Below are 21,909 nucleotides of genomic sequence, written 5' to 3'. Positions count from 1 at the left end.
AGTGATCCACGAGAGATGAACATAGGATGCGGCTTCTTGCTGTGTGGGGCTGCCTGCCACACAAAGCCAGGAATTCCTCATCCCGGATGGGTGTGTGTGTGTGTGTGTGTGTGTGTGTGTGTGTGTGTGTGTGTGTGTGCGCGCACACATGCGCGGGTGCGCTCCTGGAATGCTCTGGAAGCTGGGCTACACCGGGGTGATCAAGAAGGTCCCTGTCACTCTGGTATCAGCCCCAGTGGATCCTGGGAAAGAGTCATCCGCCAGTGTCGGGCCCAGAGGTCAGAGGGCGTCCACTGTGGACTGACACTCCTGCCTGTGGCCCCTCCCGGCCCCCCCCCACAACCGACCCCCCCCAATTTCTTTCAAGCAGCATTTTGCTCTTCACCCCGGAGTTTTGGATACATGCAGTCTCGACGCCTTCTTTGTTTGAAAATCCAGTTTAACTCCTGCCCACCCAAGGCAGATGGGCCTGCGTGTTGCCTGTGTTGATTTCTGCTGTCCACACCAGGAAATCGGGGTGCGCAGAGGGCCCCCCCTCCCCGCCGTGAGCTCCCGGTGCATGCCGGCGGGTCGCAGACAGAAGCCAGAGCAAGAACAAAGCCGGAGGTGACGGGCGGCTGAAGCGCTGGAGAGGGGTGCGCTGATGTGCCTTGACTGTGTTCTCAAAGAGCGAGTTTCTTCGTCTCTTGGCCGGTTTTTCTCCCCCTTCTTCTTCTAATAGTCGAGCAAAAGGTTCACGTTCTAACTCCTCACTTTCCTACTTGAAATTGTTCCAGAAAATCTGAAGACAACTCGGCTCAAACAGTGTGTGTGTGTGTGTTTTATTCTCTCTGCCTAGAGCCGGTAGTCAGCTAACGAGAGGCGGCAGGGACCCGTGGGGATGGGTTTGTTCAGCCCCTTTCCCCCCCTAATTGGGCTTCTACCGTGGGGGGATATCCAACACGCCCCCCCCTCTCCAAATTAAGTAAGCACAGACACCCCGGTCCTTGAACTACCTGGCAGAGCTCTCCTGCTACACACACCCCAGAGTTTCCTAGGAAACCAATTCGGTGTAAAAATGTATTCTTTGTCTTCTGCTCTCTTGCAAAATTGTTTGAACCATCCTATCTCATAAAAGGTGGCTTCGCAGGCAATCTGAAGAGAGAGAGAGAGAGAGAAAAGCTTAATCTACCGCCGGCCTCTGGGAAGGAGACCGGCCTCTATCGGAGGTTAACCGCGTGGGCTTGACTTTGCTGGCGTTGGGGAAATCAGATCGTGCTGTCTTTTTATTTTGTCTCCCGAAGCGTGAGCCTTTGCCCCCGGCTACACCAGACGGCATCGGGAGCAAACGCTCCCAACTACCTCCCGTGCTGGAGCCTTGGAAGCCGTAGAGGGTCTCGGGGGGGTCTCACCCGACCCCCATCCCCGCAGCATCCCGTGGAGTCTGACCGCACAGGATGGAGACACCAATGCCCGGCGCAGCGAGCCTGGGGAGGTTCTTGAATGTTCCGTGCCCACCTGTCGGGTTCTGGCGATGGTTCAGTGACCTGGGTGCCTGGCACACAGCCCAGCAGCGCCTGGCAGGTTGGACCCTCCAAGTGTGCGCGCAGCCGAGATAGCCTTGATTTCATCTCTGGGGTGCGTGGAGGGGACCCCCTTACCTGTGGTTCGTCAGATAAGGAGAGCACCAGGTGGCAAATGATTGTTGACCTTTCATTTCCTAGGCTGAGCGTGGCCCATGATGTTTTGTGTTGCGTTGTGTTGTTGTTCGTTTGTTGCCAGTCCTGGGGCTTGAACTTGAGGCCTGGGCGCCGTCCCTGGGCTTCTTTGGCTCAAGGCGAGAGCGCTCTGCCACTTTGGAGCCACAGCGCCACTTCCGATTTCCTGCCTAGCCTGGCTTTGAACCGCCCCCGGCGGGCAGCGTGGCCACAGGTGCTGGGCACATGCCAGGCCGGCAGCGGAGCAGAACGTGGCCGCCATGTGACCCCCACATAGCAGGACAAGATCGCCCCAACGCGGGGACGCCCTCCTCCGTAGTTACCCGGCCTTGTGAGGTGCCACCCCCAGAGATCAGACGCAGCTCACGGCCAGGCTAACCAAAGAGAAGGGTTTCAGGGTCCCTCTGTCCCGAAGACACCTGAGTGCCTTGGGTTTCTGGCTCCCAAACCCCGCAGATTGGGTGAGGAGGAGACGCGTTTGATCTGGCTGTGAGAGTCCCCTAATTAAAAGGAGCCAGATGCTTGACACCTGGTAATTTCCACCTCCAGTCACAGCCCATCCCCGCGGGCTCACGCTGCTTAAATTACAGCACCAGAAAGAAGGAGGACCTGCACCTATTCCCACTCGGACGCCTAACACATCTCCTTTTCTCCCCGAGCGAGAAATGGGATCGCAGGCCTGCTTTCACCCCGGAGACATGGGGCAAGAAACCTTTGGCTCTTAAATAAAATTAAACACCAAGAAGCATCCAAATCACCCAACGCCTGTGTCTCCTTCAACAGTGATGTCACACACACACACACACACACACACACACACACACACACACACGATCAAACAGAAAGAGTGCGGCCATAGCAGGTGCCAGCCCTGACCCCTGAGTAAGACCTGTGGTCACCTTTGAGGGGATGAGGGTTCCCAGTGCTGTCCTGAAGCTGGGGTTTTTTGTTTTGGTCGGTCGAGGGGCTCAAACTCTGGGCCTGGGCGCTGTCCCTCAGCTCTTCAGCTCAAGGCGAGCGCTCTACCACTTGAGCCACAGCGCCACATCCGGTTTTCTGGTGGATCATTGGAGGTAAAAGTCTCACAGACTTTCCTGCCAGGGCTGGCTTTGAACTGCGATCCTCAGATCTCAGCCTCTTGAGTAGCTAAGATCACAGGCGTGAGCCACCGGTGCCCGGCCCCTCCTGGGTTTTTACATAGTGTGTGTGTGTGCCCTCTGCTCCCTCCCCGGGGAGGGGGGGAAGGGAGGGTGCACCCCGAGAAAGGAGACCACAGACGTGAGGATCAGCTCTTTCTCTGCTTGTCTGGCTGACCTGCTGGCAACAGGAAGGGAGAGAGAGGTTCTCTGATGATGGAAAAAAAGAATAGCGCACAATGCCCTTAAAATAGCGTGTGCGTGCGTGTGTGCATGTGTGTGCGCACGCACGTGTGCCTGTGTGCGCGTGTGTGTGTGCATGCATGTGTGCATGTGGATGTGTGTACGTACCTGTGTGCATGTGTGTGCGCACGCACGTGTGCCTGTGTGCGCGTGCGTGTGTGCATGCATGTGTGCACGTGGATGTGTGTACGTACCTGTGTGCATGTGTGTGTGCATGTATGCATGTGTGCGTGCGTGTGTGCACGCGCATGTGTGTGCCTGTGTGCATGTGTGTGCGTGCGTGTGTGCATGCGTGTGCGCAGCGCACATGTGTGCATTTGTGCACGTGGATGTGTGTACGTACCTGTGTGCATGTGTGCGTGTGCATGTATGCATGTGTGCGTGCGTGTGTGCAGGTGCGTGTACACACGTGTGTGCATGCATGCGGCCTTTATTTTGGGGCCTTGGTTGTCGTGTGAGCAGCTTTCTGGGGGGAGGGGAGGTGGCTGCCGAAGGCCTTTCCCCCCATGGACACCAGCAGGCGGGGCCCGGAAGCACAGCTGCGTTTCCACGTCGATCCAGGCTTCCAGGAGGCCCTGGTGAGGGAATGCTGCGTGTTCTGCCGTAGGGAGGATGGTAGGCTGCCAGCCCAGAGCCCCGGGGAGCCGGCCCGGGATCCTCCGCACGGGCGTCCTGGCTTTTGGTGCGTGGGGCCTGCGAGTCGGTGCCTCTGTGGTCCACTCCCAGCGTCAGGCGCCCCTCTGGCGCGCGCGGGCCGGGCCGCTCGCAGCCTGGCCCTGCGAGCACTCTCGGGGGAGTCTTGTATCTGAGGACCACTAGGAAGAGGGAGGCCGCTGCAGACACTGGGAAACAGGGCCCATCCCCATCGGAGAGAACTTCCGTCCGCCCCCCTCCCGTTGGAGGCAGAACCCTGGTTTTGAACCGAGAAAACGTCCACCTTCCGCAGAGCGGGGCTGTCTCCCGTCCACCTTCCGCAGAGCGGGGCTGTCTCCCGTCCACCTTCCGCAGAGCGGGGCTGTCTCCCGTCCACCTTCCGCAGAGCGGGGCTGTCTCTCCCGTGACGCTCTCCGGGGTGTGCGGTGTCCCCCGTGACGGCCCCTCCCCGCAGGCTGTCTCCCTTGCTCAGATTCCATTTCCATTTACCCTGCCATCTGTGATGACTCCCGCTCCGGCGCTCCCCTGGGGTCCCCCTCCCTCACCCCCAGCCACTCCCCACCCCGGGGGGCTTGTGCAAGGCTCTGAGTGGAATACTGAAGACCCATCTGTCTGGCAGACGCGGTCGATCGATACGCACACGGGCACCGGTTTCAGGCCCTGCCTGTGACACGGGGTCTTAAATCCCGTGGAGGCCAAATTCCCAGCGGTCCCTGGGCGCCCGGACATGATGGTCCCGCTAGCGACCATACTTCCTTCCCGGCTGCTTTCTTTCCCATCGCTCTTACCCCCGTCCCTCCAGCAAAACAAACCCGCGTGTGGCTGTGGGAGGGGGGGGCCGTTCTGACACGTCTCCCAGGGAAATCCCCAGGCCCTGTGTTTCTGGATCCTTCTGAGCCCGCCCATCCGGGTCAGGGACAAAGGACAGCCTTGGGCCCCTGAGCAAGCAGACACGATTAGAAAGCTGGCTTGTCTGAGACCAGGCCTACAATCCAGACTGCACCTGTGGCCGCCTCTTCCCCAGACCAGAACAAAGCTGACGGCAGCAGAAGCTACCAGGATCGGTTCCTTCCCGGGGATGCTTGCTCCACGATCCCGCCGTTGGAGCTTGCCTGGCTGCGTGTGTGTGTGTGTGTGTGTGTGTGTGTGTGTGTGTGTGTGTGATCCTGAGGGAAGGGGAGGTGGAGACTCCGAGCTGGCTGGGTCTTTCTCGTGGCTCTGATGCACCGAGTTTGTGTCCAGCGTGGCTACGCTGTGTGCTGTCTGTCACCCCCACCTCAGCTGCCCTCTCTGTTTACTTATTGTAACGAAAGGCTTTGTCCCAGCAGCTGCTGGCCCTCTGGTCTCGGTGCTGTGGTATTTGGGAACAGCTGGGCAGTCACACGAGAAGAGGACTCCTTCTGTCCGGTGAAACACGAGCCCTGCTCCATCCTGGAGAACCAGCTCTGCCCAGGCGGCCCCCTCCAGTCCCCCCCCCCCCCCCATCCTGACTGGGCACGTCGTCGGAGCCTCCGTCCTCGGCCTCTACCGTGGACCAAGTCCTCTCCCGCGTTCACGTCGCTCTCGGAAGTGCGCACGTGCATAGTGCTACACCGCGAGCCACGCCGCCTTCTGCGGGTCCAGGCTGGCTGGCCAGGGATCCGCTCTGGAAGCAGCAGCTCGCGTACTTCAGCTCGGGACCCTGCGGAAGACACCGACCAGGGCGTGAGCCGAGACCCACTTTCCCACACGTCAGAAGACAGCTTGCTTTGGCGGGGTGCCGGTGGCTCACACCTGTCATCCCAGCTACTCGGGGGGCTGAGATCTGAGGATCGAGGTGCGGAGCCCGGAAGGTCTGTGAGGGCCAGCGGAACGCTGCGAGCAGAGGTGTGCGGCTCAAGCGAGAGAGAGGAGCGCGGGCCGTGAGCAGAAAAGGCCGAGAGATCCTGAAGCCTGAGGTTCAAGCCCCAGGACCGGGGCGTGTGCATGCGTGCAAGCGCGCGCACACACAATCCTAGCTGCTTAAGTGTTTCTTTTTTAAATCCCCCCTCGAGGAAAGCCTCATCCAGGCATTTCATAGCGCTAATCCGCCCGGTAAAACTCCATCCTCGACTTGGGAGCTCCATGGGAGAAATGCGAAGCGGGGAGGAAAACCCAGCGCCCGCGGCTGATGGATAGGGGCAGGGTCCCGGCCCTCCGTGCTAAAACCCGAGCCGTGACCCGTCAGACCGGAGAGCCCGCCGTCGCCGTCAGCATCCGACGACGAAGGAACCCATACAAAGAAAAGTCATAAAGCCACCGGGAGTCGGTGCGTGTGTGTGCTCTTGCAATTTCATTACAGGTGTGGCTTCTGCTAAAACCCCACTCCGGGCTGGGTGCGGGAGGGCGGGCACCACTAGAGACGGGGGGCGGGGGGGCCCAGGGCTTGGACATGTATCCAAGGACACCCGTGGTGATGTTCAGCCGTGGGGTTTGCTGACTCCGTGTCAGAGCCTTTCCCTTGCTTCCCGGCGTTTTTGCTCCTTTTTTTCTGCTTTCTTTGTGCACGACGCACAGCAAGTGGAGAATGGGAGGGGGGTGGAGACCGGAGGAAAGCTGCTGACATCACAATAGCTTTACAACTTTGCGACCAATAGGAGTCGGCGTTAGGGGCCCCTGCAGGGTCTGGCGGGGGCGGGTGGGTGCAGAAGGGACACTCGGATGTGTGTGTGTGTGTGTGTGTGTGGTTACCTGGCAGCAGGGGGCAGGGTGCGGGTCTGACACAGACACTAGGCCTTGGGCAAGCGCCCAGTGGATGCCACACCACCCATACATGCCGCAACGCAGGAGAAGGTACCCTCATTGGGGGGGTGGGCGCAGGAGGTCCGACAGAAAAAGTCCCTCTGGAGAAAAGGCCTCGTGGTTTCAGGGTAGGGGGCTCACAGGCTGTGGACACGGATAACATTCAAAAACAAAAACAAGCCGGGCGCTGGGGCTCACGCCTGTCATCCAGCTACTCAGGAGGCTGAGATCTGAGGATCACGTTTCAAAGCCAGCCCGGGCAGGAAAGGCTGTGAGATTCTGATCTCCAATAAACCATTCAGAAAACCGGAAGTGGCGCTGTGGCTTAAGTGGTAGAGCGCTCGCCTTGAGCCGAAGAGCTGAGGGACAGCGCCCAGGCCCAGAGTTCAAGCTCCTCGACCAACCAACAAAACCTGCCCCCCACCCAGGGCCAATCAACAAAGCATTCTGGGAAGAGGGCTGGCACCCCATCCACATGTGACTCAAGGTGACCTTCATGGCTGTTCTCAGCAGGTCTTCTGGTGAAGTTCCTATTGGCTTTCTAAACCAAAAGATCAATGAACAGAAGACAAAGGAGACCGCCTGATACCTCAGTTAACCCGATTCCTTTTTCTTACCCCCCCCCAACATTGTGGTTTATAATGTCAGCAGTTGTGTTCTTGGTAAACAGAGGTGGTTTCCGTGTGCTGGGGCACATGAACATGCCTTCCTGCCCCGTCCCCTCCCCTGTCCCCTCCCCCCCCCTGCTCTGCCCCCCTCCCCGTGACCCCAACAGTGACAAAACCGTCAAGAAACTTAAATTTGGTGCTGTTGTTTTGCTTTGGGCCATGGTTTCTGTAACATCCATTGCAGTCTTGGATTCCAAGGGGGACCCGGCTGCCTGGCCTGCCTCCCCATGTCTTCTCCCTGGGTACCACCAGCCGGGGAACGGGGGCCAGCCCACCCCCCGATTGGGAAGCTGGCACCGTACTGAAATGGCCTGAGCGCGCAGGGGCAGCCAGGCCGCTGGGCTGCACAGCCAAAGGCCGGTCCGAGCGGGGATCTGGGAATTGGGGGTGGGGCGCGTGTGGTAGCGCGGTGCAGGGGCTTGAACCCGTCACCCCGTCTTCCTCCTTTGTGCACGTGACTCCAGTCTTCCGGAAGGCGGGGGAGAAGGAAGGGTTAAATAAAAACCTGCGCTGCTGCTTCTCCACAAAGGAAGGAAACCGAGGCAGCTGCTCGGGACAGTTCACACGTGCACACAACTCAAGGTGTTCAGGCACAGATTTACACGCGGGAAAACAGGCTATTGATGGATGGAGCCGCTGTGTGCGGGCGGTGCCACATGCAGGTTTGTGAGCTCACACTGCGGTGGGCAAGTTCTTTCTGGTAACTTCCATGCCAGGCTGGGGTGGGGGACGAAATGAAGTTCAAGGGTGTGTGTGTACCTCCTGTCGGTGCCTTCCCCAGAAAGCAAAGGACCACCGACAAAAGCCACGGCTGGATGCCATTCTAGAAGCTTCTCTCCTGGTTTGCTTTTCAACTGATTTTTTAATTTTTTTCAAGTCAGACTCAAGCGAGAGACTGGCCAGGCCCAGGGACTGGCCGACTCCCCATCACCCCCCCCCCCCCCCCCCCCCCGCGCCCCCCACAAAGCTCGGAATTCCAGCTCCAACGTATTTTATTCAGTGAAATTTATTGTAAAAATAAAGAAAACTCAATTATTCCAGTTAAGGGATTTCACGTTAAATAGTTGTGTGTGTGTGTGTGTGTGTGTTTTGCTTGAAACTTTCAGTGGCCTCTGAAGAGCTGTGTCCCATGATGAGGAGGAATCTTCAAGGACAAAAGAAAAAAAAGCAAGAAAAGAGAAAAAAAGAAAAAGACAAGCGAACAATAAATAGTTACTTGCGTTAACGACACGTTACTGGATTAAGGGCGCAGGAGGGGCAGAGGCCGAGGACACACGTTCACCCCGCCTGGTGTGGGTGTGTGTGGTGGGTGTGTGTGCGCGCGCGCGGGCGTGTGTTCACAGACACTGGGCTGCATTAACACTGGCGGGCGAGGCCCTGGGCTGGGCGCAGTCCACTTCCCGGCCGGGGTTAGCGTCTGGCGTTAGAACTGTCAGTGACTCCACTTTTCTTTTCTTTTTTTTTTTTCCCCTCTTTTTAATGGTCATGATTTAAAAAAAAAAACAAAACAACAAGAAAAAAACAAAACAACCAAACGACCCCCCCCTCCCCCACAAAACAACAGAACCCCGCAGTCCTGGGGGTCCGGGGCCGGGCCTGGGGTCCGCGGCCGGGCCTGGGGTCCGCGGCCGGGCCTGGGGTTCGCGGGGCGCGCGGCTCCCGTGGCGGGCGGTGGTGGTGGTGATGTCCCGGGGAGGGGTGGGGTGTGCGGGACAGTGAAGGGGGTGTGTGTGCGCGGGGGGTGGAGGTGCACCCCGCGGTTCCAGGCCTCTCCCCGCCCCCCGGGCCCTGGCGCGCACGCGTGCGCCCCGCGTCTCCAAGGCCCCGCGGTGCGCGTCCTGGCGCGCGTGGGGTTCCCCCCCCCCCCCCCCCCGCGCGGGTCACCCGGCCTCCGCCCTCGGATTATGTGCAGGCGTCGGCGGGCTTGATGGCGGAGGGCAGGGGCGCGAAGGCGGGCTTGGGGGGCACGTCGGGCTTGAGCGAGGGCGCGCGCTGCGGGCCGGGCCGGCTCGGGGCGCGCGCGGGGATGGAGTCCACCCGCTGCGGGGCGGGCGGCGGCTGGTCGGCCCCGAAGCTGTGGTGGCGGGCCAGGCGCGAGGAGTTGGAGGAGTTGGTGTTGTTCCGCTTGAGGGTGGCGGCGTGCGGCCGCGGCAGCGAGTTCGTGGGGTAGCCCCGCGCGGCGGCGGCGAAGTCGAGGCCGTAGGCCGGGTGCGGCGCGTCCAGGCGCGGGCCCAGCGAGGCCTCGCGCTGCGGGACCTTGGGCGGCGGGCCGTCGGGCGGCGCGCCCGGCTCGGCGGGCGGCCCCAGGTCCTTGGCGCGGAGGCCGCGCTCCCACTCGCGGCCCGCGCGGCCCGGCTTGCGCGTGCGCGGCAGCGTGGGCGTGGACTCGGGTGTGGGCAGCGCGCCCAGGTCCGGCGGCGCGTGCGCGTGCGCCTTGGCCGCGCCGCCGTTGGGCATCAGCGGCGCCAGCACGGCCTCGGCCTTGGGCTCCTTGGCGGGCGGCGCGTCGTTCAGGAACAGGCCGCCCAGCTTGGCCACGCTGCCCGCCGAGCCGCGGCGCGCGCCCGCCGCGTCCTTGTCCTTGTCCCTGCGCGCCGCGCCGCCCGCCGCGTCCTTGCGCCGGTGGTCGCACACGCAGTACACGGCGATGCCCGAGAACACGGCGCCCGTGGCGAACGCCAGGATCACCGCCATGGCCAGCAGCGTCACGGGCACCAGCTGGTCGTGGCCCTTGAGATAGCTCTCCCGGATCACGCCTGCAAGACAGGGACACGGGTTATGCCCGGGGGGGCGCGCGGGGGGGGGGGGGTCTGGGGCGCGCGGGGCTCTTGGGGTGCGTGGGGGTCTGGGGTGCGCAGGGCTCCTGGGGTGCGCGGGGGTCTGGGGCGCGCAGGGCTCCTGGGGTGCGCGGGGGTCTGGGGCGCATAGGGGGGTCTGGGGCACGCGGAGGTCCTGGGGTGCGCAGGGGGCCTAGAGTGCATGCAGGGGTCTGGGGCGCAGGGCGCGCAGGGGGGGATCTGGGGCGCGCGGGAGGTCTGGGGTACAGGGCGCATGGGGGTCTGGGGCGCGCGGGGGGTCCAGGGGCACACGGGGATTCTGGGGCACACGGGGGACCTGGGGTGCACCAGGGGGTCTGGAGCGCGCAGGGGTCCTGGAGCGCGCGCGGGGGTCCTGGGGCACGTGGGGGTCCTGGGGCGCGAGGGGGTCCTGGGGTGCGCGGAGGGGGGGGTCTGGGGCGCACGGGGGTCTGGAGCGCGCGGGGGTCCTGGGGCGCGCGGGGGTCCTGGGGCTGGGGTGCACGGGGGGGCTGGGGTGCGCGGGGAGTCTGGGGCGCGCGGGGAGTCTGGGGCGCATGGGGGGCCTAGGGCGCACAGAGGGGTCTGGGGCACGCAGGAGTCCTGGGAGGCGCGGGGGGCCTAGAGCGCACGGAGGGGTCTGGGGCGCGCGGGGAGGTCTGGGGTAGAGGGTACATGGGGGTCTGGGGCGCGTGGGGATCTGGGGCACGCGGGGGATCTGGGGCGCAGGGTGCATGGGGGTCCTGGGGCACGCGAGAGCCTGGGGTGTACAAGGCCCACGGAGCAGAGGGCGCATGGGGCGCAGGGTACGTGAGGCCTGGGGCTCACGGGGTGCACAGGGCTTAAGGGGCACAGAAGGCGCACCTTTTACCGCCTCGACTTCGGGGCGCCCTGCTTGCCCCACCAGACCTAGGAACCCCCCCCCCCCCCCATCCCTCACTCCCAATCACACCCTGCCGGGTAGGTCCCAAACCAAAGCCAATCCATCCATGGGCCAACTTTGAGCTTTGCCTGGCTCCAGCAACTTCTCGCACAGAACACAGGAGGCGAGGCCCCGGGGGCCTTCCCACAGCATCTCCCCTTCCCTCTCCAACCCCTTCCCCAGAGCCCTGGGGGTGGGGGGGGGGTGGGGAGTTGTTTGGAGGCAGAGAGGCCCCAATTTTCTGCTGTGTTAAAGGAACAAATCGCTCAACAAGCCAGGCTCCCCGCGGGGGTCTGTGTGCAGGAACTTTCCCCTGACCTGGAGGCCCCTAAGCAGAGAGGGATGTCAGTAAATAAAGGCCCCGTGTCACCATGTTTATGCGTAGTTTGCATCAGAAAAGAACCGCTCCCACTCGGTTCACATAAATGGGCCCCATCTTTGAATGAATAAGTCCTAAGGTTATTTAGTGGGGGGAAGAGGGAGGGGGAGGCCATTTGGGTCCCTGCAGCTGGTTGGAGAAGCCTCAGGCCTCAGGATTCCCGGCTAGCAGACCCAGCCTCTCCAATTTGGTAAGAACAATGTGACCGCCCATCTTCCACCATACGTATGGTACATGAACCAAGTTTCTTTTCTTTTTTTTTGTTGGTTATGGGGCTTGAACTCTGGGCGCTGCCCCTCAGCTCTTCAGCTCAAGGCGAGTGCTCTACCACTTGAGCCACGGTGCCACTTTGGGGTTTTCCTACTTAGGTGGTGCTGAGGAATCGAACCCATGGCCTCATGCATGGGAGGCAAGCGCTCTACCACTGAGCCACCTTCCCAGCCCTGAACTAAGTTTCTGAAGTCGCTTTTCATCAGCCACGGAGCTGAGCCACCAGTCAACTGGGAACCAAGAGAGATTCCCCATCCCAGTAGTCCGAGCGTAAGTGCTTGAGGTGCATAGCTAGGAAGAACACAAACAAAATACAGTGAAATCCCAAACGCCTGCGTTCCTCCCCCTTGAGAGGGAAAGGACTTGTGTGGGTCGGAGACACCACAAACACACTGACCACTCCAGATACGCTCACAGGACGGCGAACGCACGCCTTCCCCCTGCCTCTCTCTGAGATGACGTGTGATGTGCTTTACGGGCAACTGTGGGCGGCGCAGAATTAGGATGGAGTGGACTTCAGGAAAACCTTCTGGCTCTTCTCCAGCCCTCTTGCCCGCGGGCTCAAGTTTTGGCTAGAAACACAGAGATCTCCTGAGGCAAAGGACTCTGGGTACGAGACACCCACGATCCCAGACTAACCTTCACGAGCTTTGGGAAACTGAGTCTGGGCGGGGGTGGCGGTGGAGGCAGTAAAGAAAGTCGGTTATAATTCCCACCTTTTTCCTGGCAGAGCTCCCCCCAAAGGTGGAGGTGGGGGGGGTGCCTTGCATCCAAATGCCTCCTCACCGGGCGGATGCGCTCATGAAAACCTCTAACATCTGCACTTCCTTGCTACGTTAAAATACCAACTGATTTTGTTTCTCTCCCTCCGGCGCGGATTGCGAGTTGGGTCTATTGAATGTTCTTTTTTTAACCACCGTCACGGAACTGCGTTCAAGTATGCACCTGTGACCAGGAGGAGTTTTAACTTCGCGCAGTGGCTTGGTGGTTTCTCGGGCGGGCCTAACGTCAGCCAGAGCCCCACACCCGACGGTGGGTAGTAAGGAAGGAAAGCTTTTCACGACAAAAGGGTATGTTGACGGGGTCCTTTAGGACCCCAACCCTTTAGGAGACCCAACAACCAGAAAGCCATCTTCGAGGGCCCCAGTTCTATGGATCTTGAGGTCAGGATGGCGGCGAGGTCTGGCGGGCCGACTTCCAGGAGTGGCCCTGGGCCGTGCGCTCTTTCCTCTGCCCTATTTCTTTTCCCGTGAATGTGCACAGCCTCCTTCCTGAGGTCTGCGTCTCTCCTGAATTGATGATGCTTCTCTTGCCAGGCTTGGGAAGGTCAGTCTGGCCTGTCCTGAATTTCCAGGGTCACTGGGGCAGCTCCGTCTTCTCAGCTTGGAAGAGGACGCTGTGTGCCTTTGACCTTCGCATTCTCCTGCGTGCGCTGCCCTGTCCCTTTGGTGGGGGACGCAGCAAGTCTGCTCACTCCCTGTTTATTAACCCCCGCCTCCCCTCTCTTCCATGGTAGTTGGGGGAAGGATATTGAGGCGATTTTGAGGACCAGGGACAGGGCGACGGGCGGCGGCCGGTAGCCTGTCCACTGTGGCCTGTGCGTGGGGCCAAACTAGCTATAAGGTGAGCCCAAGGGAATTATGGTCTTGGTTCTAGAGATGTGCAGTGGCGAATCCTGCTCACTTGCAGCTGGGTGGAGTGCATGGTGCGTGTGTCTGCGTGCGTGCGTGTGTGCGTGTGTCATTTGGCCGCACACGCGTGCCCGTGAAGGGGGATGTGGCCGCCGGCCCCTGGCCACCTCAGCTTCTGCAAAAATCCACCCTTCGCTCAGCCTTAAACCACGCGCAGCTCCGGTTAACTAACTTCCTCCGCCGCGGCCTTGCCTCTCCGCACGGGCTTCCGTGGCGCAGTGAACCGAAGGGAGGAGACCTCTGTGCACAAACGGGGCGCCCGCAGTTCGGTGTGGGAACTCTTCACACGTGTCCATCGCGCCTTCCTCTTCCCCTCAGGCCCTGCCCTGGTGACCTCAGACGCACAGAAAGCACCGGCTCTTTGCACCCGGACGGTTTTTTAGCGCCTGACATTTGGGTTCAGGTTTCCGGTTGTTCACAAGCAGGAGCTGAGCTTTCCGGGCAAAATGGTATCTCTGACTGGCTCTGTTTTGTTCATATGATTTTGTTATGCAAATACTGCCCTCAAACCCCTTTCTGCATCTCTTCCTCTTTTAGATGCCAGGGTGTGTGTGGCGGGGGGGGGGGGGTGGCTTTCCTCCTGTCCCTCCCACCCCCGGCAAATGAAAACTCCAGGCGCACCGGACGCCAGAGAGATCGGAGATTAAACTGAAAACGTGGTTGCAAATAAGAAGGCGACTGCGAGCTTGGGAAAGTAAAGTCCTCTGCTCATGCCCCGAACGAGGCAAAGGAGCCTTGGAGAGACACGATCCATCGGCTGCGTGGCCTGGCCAGGCTGTGGGGCCGAGGGCTTGCTTGGCCACAGGAGAGTCGAGGTCAAAGAAAGCCTCAGTTTCCCTCCAGCAGGCCCAGAGACCCTTTGACACACAATTTAACAGCTCTGGGCCTTATTATTATTAACATACTGACAGCCTACAACACACACAGTTAAAGTTAATAGTAACACAATCTTCCTGCCTTTAGAAGAATCGAATGAAAGCACACAGGAGTGATCCACGCGGGTAGATGATCACGCAGTGCTTTTGAAAGCCTGAAGATTTCCCCCCAAAAGCAACAACAAGCCAGGGGCCGACGGAAAGATCCAGAGGGGGCGGGCACATAACTGTTCCCGGGCCGTCCCATGGGCTCCTCTTCTCCCAAGAGAGGAAAGTAGCCAGGTCCCCCCTCCCGCTCCAAGCCTCGTCTGGCCCAGACGTGGTAGAAGCCACTCGAGAGAGCATGTGCATGCATGCATGTGTGTGTGTGTGAACTGCCAGGAAGGGCCTCCATGCAGAGATTGTTTACACAGTAGAACCAGAAAAATGTCGAGCCAACAGCAGCTCCGTTCTCTGCGGAGCCATTGCTCCCCTCAGATCCCGACAGCAGAACCGCGCGCGCATGGTCGTGTTGATGACCCTGCCGTCCCCGGGCTCGGCCGTGGAACAGAGGAGTGGGGACTATGTCCGAGCTCGGTGGGTTCTGGTCACACCCCGGGGATGGTAACCTTTGCTCGCAGGAATTACCTCCCGTCCCCTCCTGGCCTTTACAGACCGGCATCCATCCCACAAATCGAGAGAAATCCACGCGGGCACTCGGGGATGGGCTGGAAGCCAGAAAGAGAGACGCTTCTTCTACAAATGGAAGCGTCGCTGGCTCTGGGATCGTTGGGAGGAAGGCAGGGGAGGAAAACGGGTTATTTGTGAGGGCAGAAGGCTGGGGTGGAATCGGACAATCGGACGGCTGTGCATGGGTACCGGGGCACCAGCCAATCTAGGAGGGGAAGGGCGCTTCACCCCCCTGCTGGGCCCCGTGTTGGGGGGGGGCTCGTGGAGGGGCCTCCCTGCTCAGCCCAGGGGTGGGGTGTGGTTGCAAGGCCCCCCTCTCTCACACCCTGGCCCTCTGAGCTCACCGATCGAACGTGGGTAATGAAAAGAGTATCTGAAAGATGTCTGCGTCGATCGATTCATTAACCACCGGCTACCTCTCACCGGCCACGAGGCCCCGGATGGTTCCCTCCCTGCCTTCCAAGGGCAGGAAGCCAGGCCCACGGCGGCCGAGAGACTTCCCGGCCCACCGTGACCTAAATGGGCAGAGCTGAGCGAGAAGAGAGGCTCTGCTCTTGGTTTTTTTTTTTTTTTCCTGAGAGGGAATATTCTCAGTATTCAGCACTGGAAAGACGCTAAAAACCCTCCTCCCCCAACATGTAATTCAAAGTAAGAATGATCAATCATGATCAATTAGTATCAGTAAGTATCAACCAGCACGGTTCTGAAGTTATTATTATTCTTGTCGCTGTTGTTTTGAGCACGAATGCCCTCCCACTGTATACACGACCCCCAGTACCTCGCGTCCGCCCTCTCCAACTATGAAACAACTCAGACCGTCAAATCCACAGCAACTCTGACACTAGATCCCCCCCTTACCCTTACCCCCCCCCCCCGCCTACCCCCATTCCAATCGTGCAGGGGACTGGAGAGGGGTCAGCTGCGCTCGGGCCTCTCACCCGCCCTGGGCCCTGACAAGGGTGTCAGCACATGCCCACAGCTCTGCAGCCTGGAGAGAGAAACTGGATTTGGTCTCATGGTAAGACACGCCCGTGGTCTCCTCCAGCTCCGCAGGACGGCCTGGGCACGTGCCATCTACCACCCCGTTCTCCTTGGCTTTCCAAACCTCACTGCCAGGGCCACAACCCCGCAGGGCAGCGTGAACCACAGAGCCACGCACACGTCACCGCCCCCACTGAACACCCCTGTAATCCCAGAGATAACGGACCCGGGGCTCGAACTCAGGGCCCAAAGCACGGGCCCTGAGCTCTTCAGCTCAAGGCAAGCGCTCCACCACCACCACGTGAGCCACAGCGCCACTTCCGGCTTTTTGGTGGCTCCTTGGCAAGAAGCGTCTCGTGGACGTTCCTGCCCGGGCTGGCTTCGAACCGCAATCCTCAGATCTCAGCCTCCTGAGTAGCTGGGATGACAGGCGTGAGCCACAACAGCCTGTTTTCTTTCTTTCTTTTTAAAAACTCTCCCCGCCCTATTTATTTTAACAGCAGGGCTACGTAATACCCTCAGCTCGGAGCGGTTCTAACGCTCACGGTGCGGTGGTTTTGTTAGAGTCCAGTCTCCAATCCAGGTCTCTACGAACCCGATCCTGACCTGGCTGAGAACGGGAAACACTTCACCAACCCAGGCTGCGGACAAACGAGCGTGGCCTCTTTAGTTGGTAGCCCGGTGGCACCAAGTCACAGAGAAAAACGGTTTGGTGCTGGGCCTCATCTTGTAACCGTGGGCGTCAGGAAGGGCTGAGGCCAGCCCTTCCTGGCCTAGATCGAGCGGACTCAGTCACGGTTCGAGTCCCAGGGTGCTCGTGGGAGCTGACCCCCGGCTCAGAGAGGCCCTCCTGACCGGGAGGCACAGAGTGTACCTCAAAACCTGTCCATGGCCACCGGACAATGCCCAGGACGCCAGACCCCTGCTGGCTCCTCTCCACAACTGCACCAGGGAAAAGACACCAGGGAAGGGTCTTTCTCTGAGACGGGGAGAGAACGGAGTCCACACCACGCCCCGGCCAGCTGCGGGCAGGTGAGCGGACGGGCAAAGGCCCAGCATGCTCTGAGGCCTTGACATTCGTGGGTGTGTGCGTCACCTTAGCAAATGTCAGACCGTGTGTCCACGGCCGCCTGTTACGTCTGGATTTTAACAAGCAGCTAGGAGAGAGGGGACGCGACAGGCTTTAATTCGTCCGGAAGGTTAGACACGGGGCAGGTGCAGCCCTGTAGCTCTCTCTCTGCCGGCTAGGGGCATTGTCAGCGGCTGGCTGGGCCGGCTCTGCTTTTTACATGAGTTCTACAGGGTTCACGAGGCTCTGAGTTCAGTGAGAAGTAATTGTGTTTGAAAAAGAACACATCATACACACGCACACACGTATCTCCATGAAATTTAAAGATAATTGGAATGGGAGAATTCCTATGACTCCATTGAAGATAAAAAAAATGAACTGCGTTGCACAGATAACTTCCAAGCTGTAGACTGCCATCAACGTAAGAAGGATTAACTAACGATGACAAACCTGTCAGTTACAAGCCTGCCTTGTAACTGGCTTTCAGACACCTAAGAGCAGCCCAACCCACGAATGCTCCCCAAGACATCCCTCTGGGGTTCACTTCAGGGCCCCCTGAGATCATCACACACCGCGAGATTCACAGCAAGGGTTAAACTACTGGCCCACCTGGCTGAGCCCCCAGGGAAGCAGGGCCTCCGGCCGCTCTGCCAGGGCAAGCTGTGCATCCTATGCTCTGAGTGAGGCCTGGGGAGGTGGAGGCCGGTCTCCTGTGTCATGCTGACCACAGAGAGGTTTTCCTGGGGAAAACGACCCATTTTCACTATTTCGCTTTCTGTCAGTGCATTTGTCTGTTAAACAAGGAAGCTGGCCAAGTAAAACTCTGCATGTGTGTGTGTGTGTCGGTTGGTTGTGGGTCTTGAACTCCAGGCAACACTTCTCAACAAGCCTTACCCGACCTCTGTGAGACCGGGGCACGGGGGAGGAACGTTTTGAGTTGAACGATTAGTATTTTTTCCGTCGTTGCCCCAGATCCAAACTAGAAACGGACCCGTCCCGGTTTACTGATGAGGACGACACAAGATCCGGATGAAGACAGGCTGGCTGGATTGGTTGTCAAGAGGCAGGTGTTCTGTGACGAAGATGGCCCCTAACCTCGTCCCCCGGGGAACTAGAAAGTTCCATTAAGCTGTCAGAAAACTCCCTCATCCTGGGTGTTTTGGTGCCAAAGACGGGAGGATGGGGGGGGAAGCGGGGGTGAGAGTCTAGCACGGGGCCTCTGGAGAGCCCGAGGCCACATGCGCTGCTCGTGTGCGGGAGCTGGTAACGGATCTACAAACGCACAAGTCAACGCGTGCGTGGTCGTGTGCCAGCGCGCACAGACGCACGGACGGAGAACTCACAGACGGTGTCTCCTCACCAATTCTAGGGTCCTGGGGAAGTGGGGGTGGGGCTCACCGGGACGGGGGACACAAGGGAACGGGGTGACATCGAGCAAGATGCCTCGAGCTTATACTTGCCGAACGGTAGCGCCCGCCTTCGTACAACTACTCCAAGGCCCACCTGCGCGCGTGCCTGCTTGTGCTCACCCTCCTCCCACCCCCTGACCTGCATGGAGGGGCCTCCCCCGCATCTCCTCGTGGCCCCTGACTGACCACAGCACAATTCTCCCCAGTCCTTCGGAGCCCGCAGAGGTCTTCCGGCACCGATCCACAGCCACACAGACCCCGAGGGCGGGCACCACACGCCACCCCGCACCGACCGCGCGGAGCCACCGCTGATTCCACACGAGGAGGTGCTCGGCCTCCCGTGTCCCCTGCCCACCCGCGTCTCTGGCAGTCCCTTCCGCTGTCTTCCCACCGGGCCTCGTGGCCGGTGTCAGCGATGCCTCTTCCACCCTAGCCTACCCAGGCCGTGATGACCCCTCCCCGCTCCCCCCCGAACCCGCCGTGACCTGCTCGCCCCTTTCCTTGGATCACAGTCTCCCTCCTGCCCCCGCGACCAGCTGCTACGCAGGCAGGAGAGGCCCGAGGCCTCAACCCAACCTTAGCCACTCAGGAGGCTGAGATCTGAGGACAGAGGTTCAAAACCAGCCCGGGCAGGAAAGTCCGTGAGACTCTTTTCTCCAACCAGACAACCCGAAGTGATGCTGTGGCTCAAGTGGAGACCAAAAACTAAGTTCTCAGGCCCCGAGTTCAAGCCCTCGTTCTGGCACAAACGTTTTTCATAGGATGAACGTCTTTTTTAAAAGGTTTTTTTTCCAATTTTGCATTTCTCTGGCACGGGCTCCTGTGGATTTCTAAGCATTCGAGGGTGCGTGCAGTCAGACTGGCTCTCATACCGTCATGGAGAAAGTTACCAACAGCCTCTTGAACAGGTCTCAGGGAGTCAAGAGATCCCCTAGAATGCGTAGCTAACTCACGGCCCATACTGAATTTGAGAGATACACTGGGAGATAATTCCGTTTTCTATCAGCATTTACGAAAAACGACACTCTGACATGACAATATAACGGGTCATAACCCCCACCTCCCTCTCTTTATCCAGGCCCTTCTAACATGTCAATGGATATTAGCTCCATTTGTATAGTTCTGCGCGGGGCACAGATGCCAAACAACGAAGTAGTCTTATACTAAAATCTTTGAGAATGTTGTGTTGCATAAACCAGCAGCCGCCGCAGCCGCAGTCGCTCCTATTCTTGATTTCTGAGAAGGTTGCCAGGAGATTTTCTTTTTCCTCCCTCGAACCCTCAAAAATAAGATGGATTCTCACTCAAAAGGGTTCTGGAACAAAGGGAACCAATTTCCTACCTCTTTGTAGTCCTTGCCTCTGATCTTTTGTATCTTTTTTCTTCCTGGTTCAGTTAATTGCCAGGAAGTAGGCACCTTTGCTACAGGGGTACCGTAGACCCCGTAAGAAAGCACCTCTTCCTTTAAAGTCTGAGACTGCTCCATTCCACCACCAAGTCCAAAGGATATCACACGTTTCAGAAAAGAGATGCCGTCCGCCTGAGCTTAGAGGTTCCACGGGAGATGCTTCTGGAAACGCGTTTTGTTTGTGGCAACGTTCCCTCCCGAGCAAACGGCCGAGAACATGGAGCCCAAGTTTTGGAGCCAGGCAGAGCAGCGAGGCCTATTTTTCTCCCCGCATTCCTGTCGTGAGGGCGGTAATTTTCTCTATACATAAAATCACTTATGTATGACTTGAAGCAAGAAATGACCTTGCTCGGCGGGAGCGATCTGGCCAACTTTCAAACCCACGTGCGGTGGGGTTCAGTACTGTGGTGTTAAAACGCTTCCAAGCTCACATTCGCACCCCGAATGGGATTTCTTGCTCTCTTAGCACTGGCTGGCCGGCCCTGAAGTCGGGGCTCGTGACCGAGGGTACAGAACAGCCCTCTGAGACTAAATGGCTGTAATTGAGTCCTAAACTAGCTGAGGTCCCTGCTGGTATGTAGAAAAAAAATGGCCAATTTCTGTTTGTTGTTATTGGTTGTGGGACTTGAACTCAGAGCCTGGGCGCTGTCTCTGAGCTCTTTTGCTCAAGGCTGGCTGAGCCACAGCGCCACTTCTGGTTTTCTGGCGGTTCATTGGAGATCAGAGTCTCACGGTCTTTTCCTGCTCGGGCTGGCTTTGAACCGGGATCCTCAGATCTCAGCCTCCTGAGTAGCTGGGATGACAGGTGTGAGCTACCGGCCCCTGTCAAAATTGCCACATTAAAAAAAAAAAAATCAGATCTAGAGTAGTTGATTCCTTTGTAGCCTAATTCCATTTAAAAAGGGAATTTTGAAAGCGTGACCAAACTTCCCCCTGCAAGCGCAAACAAAGCCTGGTAGCTGGACAAGAATCAGAAAAACCCTGGATTGTGTAATGGCCATGCAGAGATTGGCACTCCGGGGTCCGGCCAACACGGGGTGAGCCGTGATGGAATCTCCCGGCAAATGTCGGAGGCAGAGTTCTCGGTAAAGTTGAATTCTCATTTTAATGGTTTCGGGACTGCTTTTTACCCAAACCTGAGCCAGGCAAGGATCAATAACTGCAATTTTAACTGGACTGACAAGCCACCTCTACCTGACTCTCTCCTGAACGATTTTATGTTCCTGCTGTGTCTTGCCCGGCTATTTATCTCATATTTAATTAAAGTCGCCTCTCAAGTGTGGCCCAGAAGGAAAGCCGACAGCATCCTTATGAAGACACGGACGCGTCGCTTTCCATCAAAAGAGCATCAACCGGACGGAACCACGGCAAATTCTAGCTAGCGCTGACTGCCGCGGGAGGGACCCACCCGCAGGAGTTGAGGGAATGACTGACCAAGCGGAGACGCGTTCACTGACGCCATCAAGCAGAGCAAGAGAGAAAGGGAAAGAGCCTCATTTCCTCCGCATCCTTGAAGGTCATGGCTTTCTGGACACCCCCAAGCCATGCTATGTAAGGTGTTACCCCACTGGGGGAGACCCCGGGGTAGGATACAGTGCCATAAACGAATCAGAGAAGCGTCTCTCCCTAGAGGGACTATCCCGCCTGCGTCCGGAGACGCCGGCGGCCTCTCCACGCGCAGCTCTGCGGGAGCTCCTGCCGCCCGCGGCCACGGCCTCCTCCGCTCCCAGCCTGACTGCTCCCGCCCCGTGGAGTTCCCCGTGCCAACCGGGTCGCGTGCTGTGTGTGACTTGGGGGCGAGAAACTTGGGGCGAGACGTGGCCACTCACTGTCAGGACTGGCTAGCGTCACACAGAGAAAGAAAGAGGAAAGCAGACGCTGTTTGTCTTGCTTGGGGAAGGGGCACAGGTAACCACAGACTCGGCTTTCTTCCTGCTTTATGTGGAATGGGAGCCCTTCCCAGCAACCCGCACCACCTCTGTGGCACTGGGTGAATAGTATATGATATACAGGCGTGGGTCTGTGTATCTGTCTTTAGATGTGGCAAAACCAAGCTCAGGGCTGCATCCAGTTTATCAACTTACTGATTCAAGGGTTGGTACTGAGGCTCCCTTGTGGGACATGGAGATAAAGACAGTGGTTGGCTCTGTGTGTGCGTGCGTGCGTGTGCACACGCACAACCATCAAAGCGGTTTCTAAAGAAAAGCAGCAGGAACCAGACACAGGAATCAAGGCCGGCAAAGGGATGGAAGGCCAGGGCAGTGACCCAGACAGAAGGCCACGG

The 21,909-nt window shown here is 58.9% G+C and overlaps 1 protein-coding gene across 1 annotated transcript in view; it reads right to left on the bottom strand.

The window, feature by feature from the left end:
* Positions 1 to 9,048: 9,048 nt before the first annotated feature.
* Sema6a (semaphorin 6A) overlaps positions 9,049 to 21,909 on the bottom strand; it is a 69,104-nt gene continuing 56,243 nt past the window's right edge. Inside the window, exon 20 of the mRNA XM_042672522.1 lies at positions 9,049 to 9,914. Within this exon, the coding sequence (XP_042528456.1) occupies positions 9,061 to 9,914 (854 nt within the window). The 3' untranslated portion in view covers positions 9,049 to 9,060. The remainder of the gene's footprint in view (positions 9,915 to 21,909) is intronic.

Source organism: Dipodomys spectabilis, unplaced genomic scaffold (genome assembly GCF_019054845.1).
Source record: "Dipodomys spectabilis isolate Male_0828 unplaced genomic scaffold, ASM1905484v1 ptg000714l, whole genome shotgun sequence".
In the NCBI taxonomy this organism is placed as follows: Eukaryota; Metazoa; Chordata; class Mammalia; order Rodentia; family Heteromyidae; genus Dipodomys; species Dipodomys spectabilis.
This window is presented reverse-complemented; position numbering and strand designations above follow the sequence as displayed.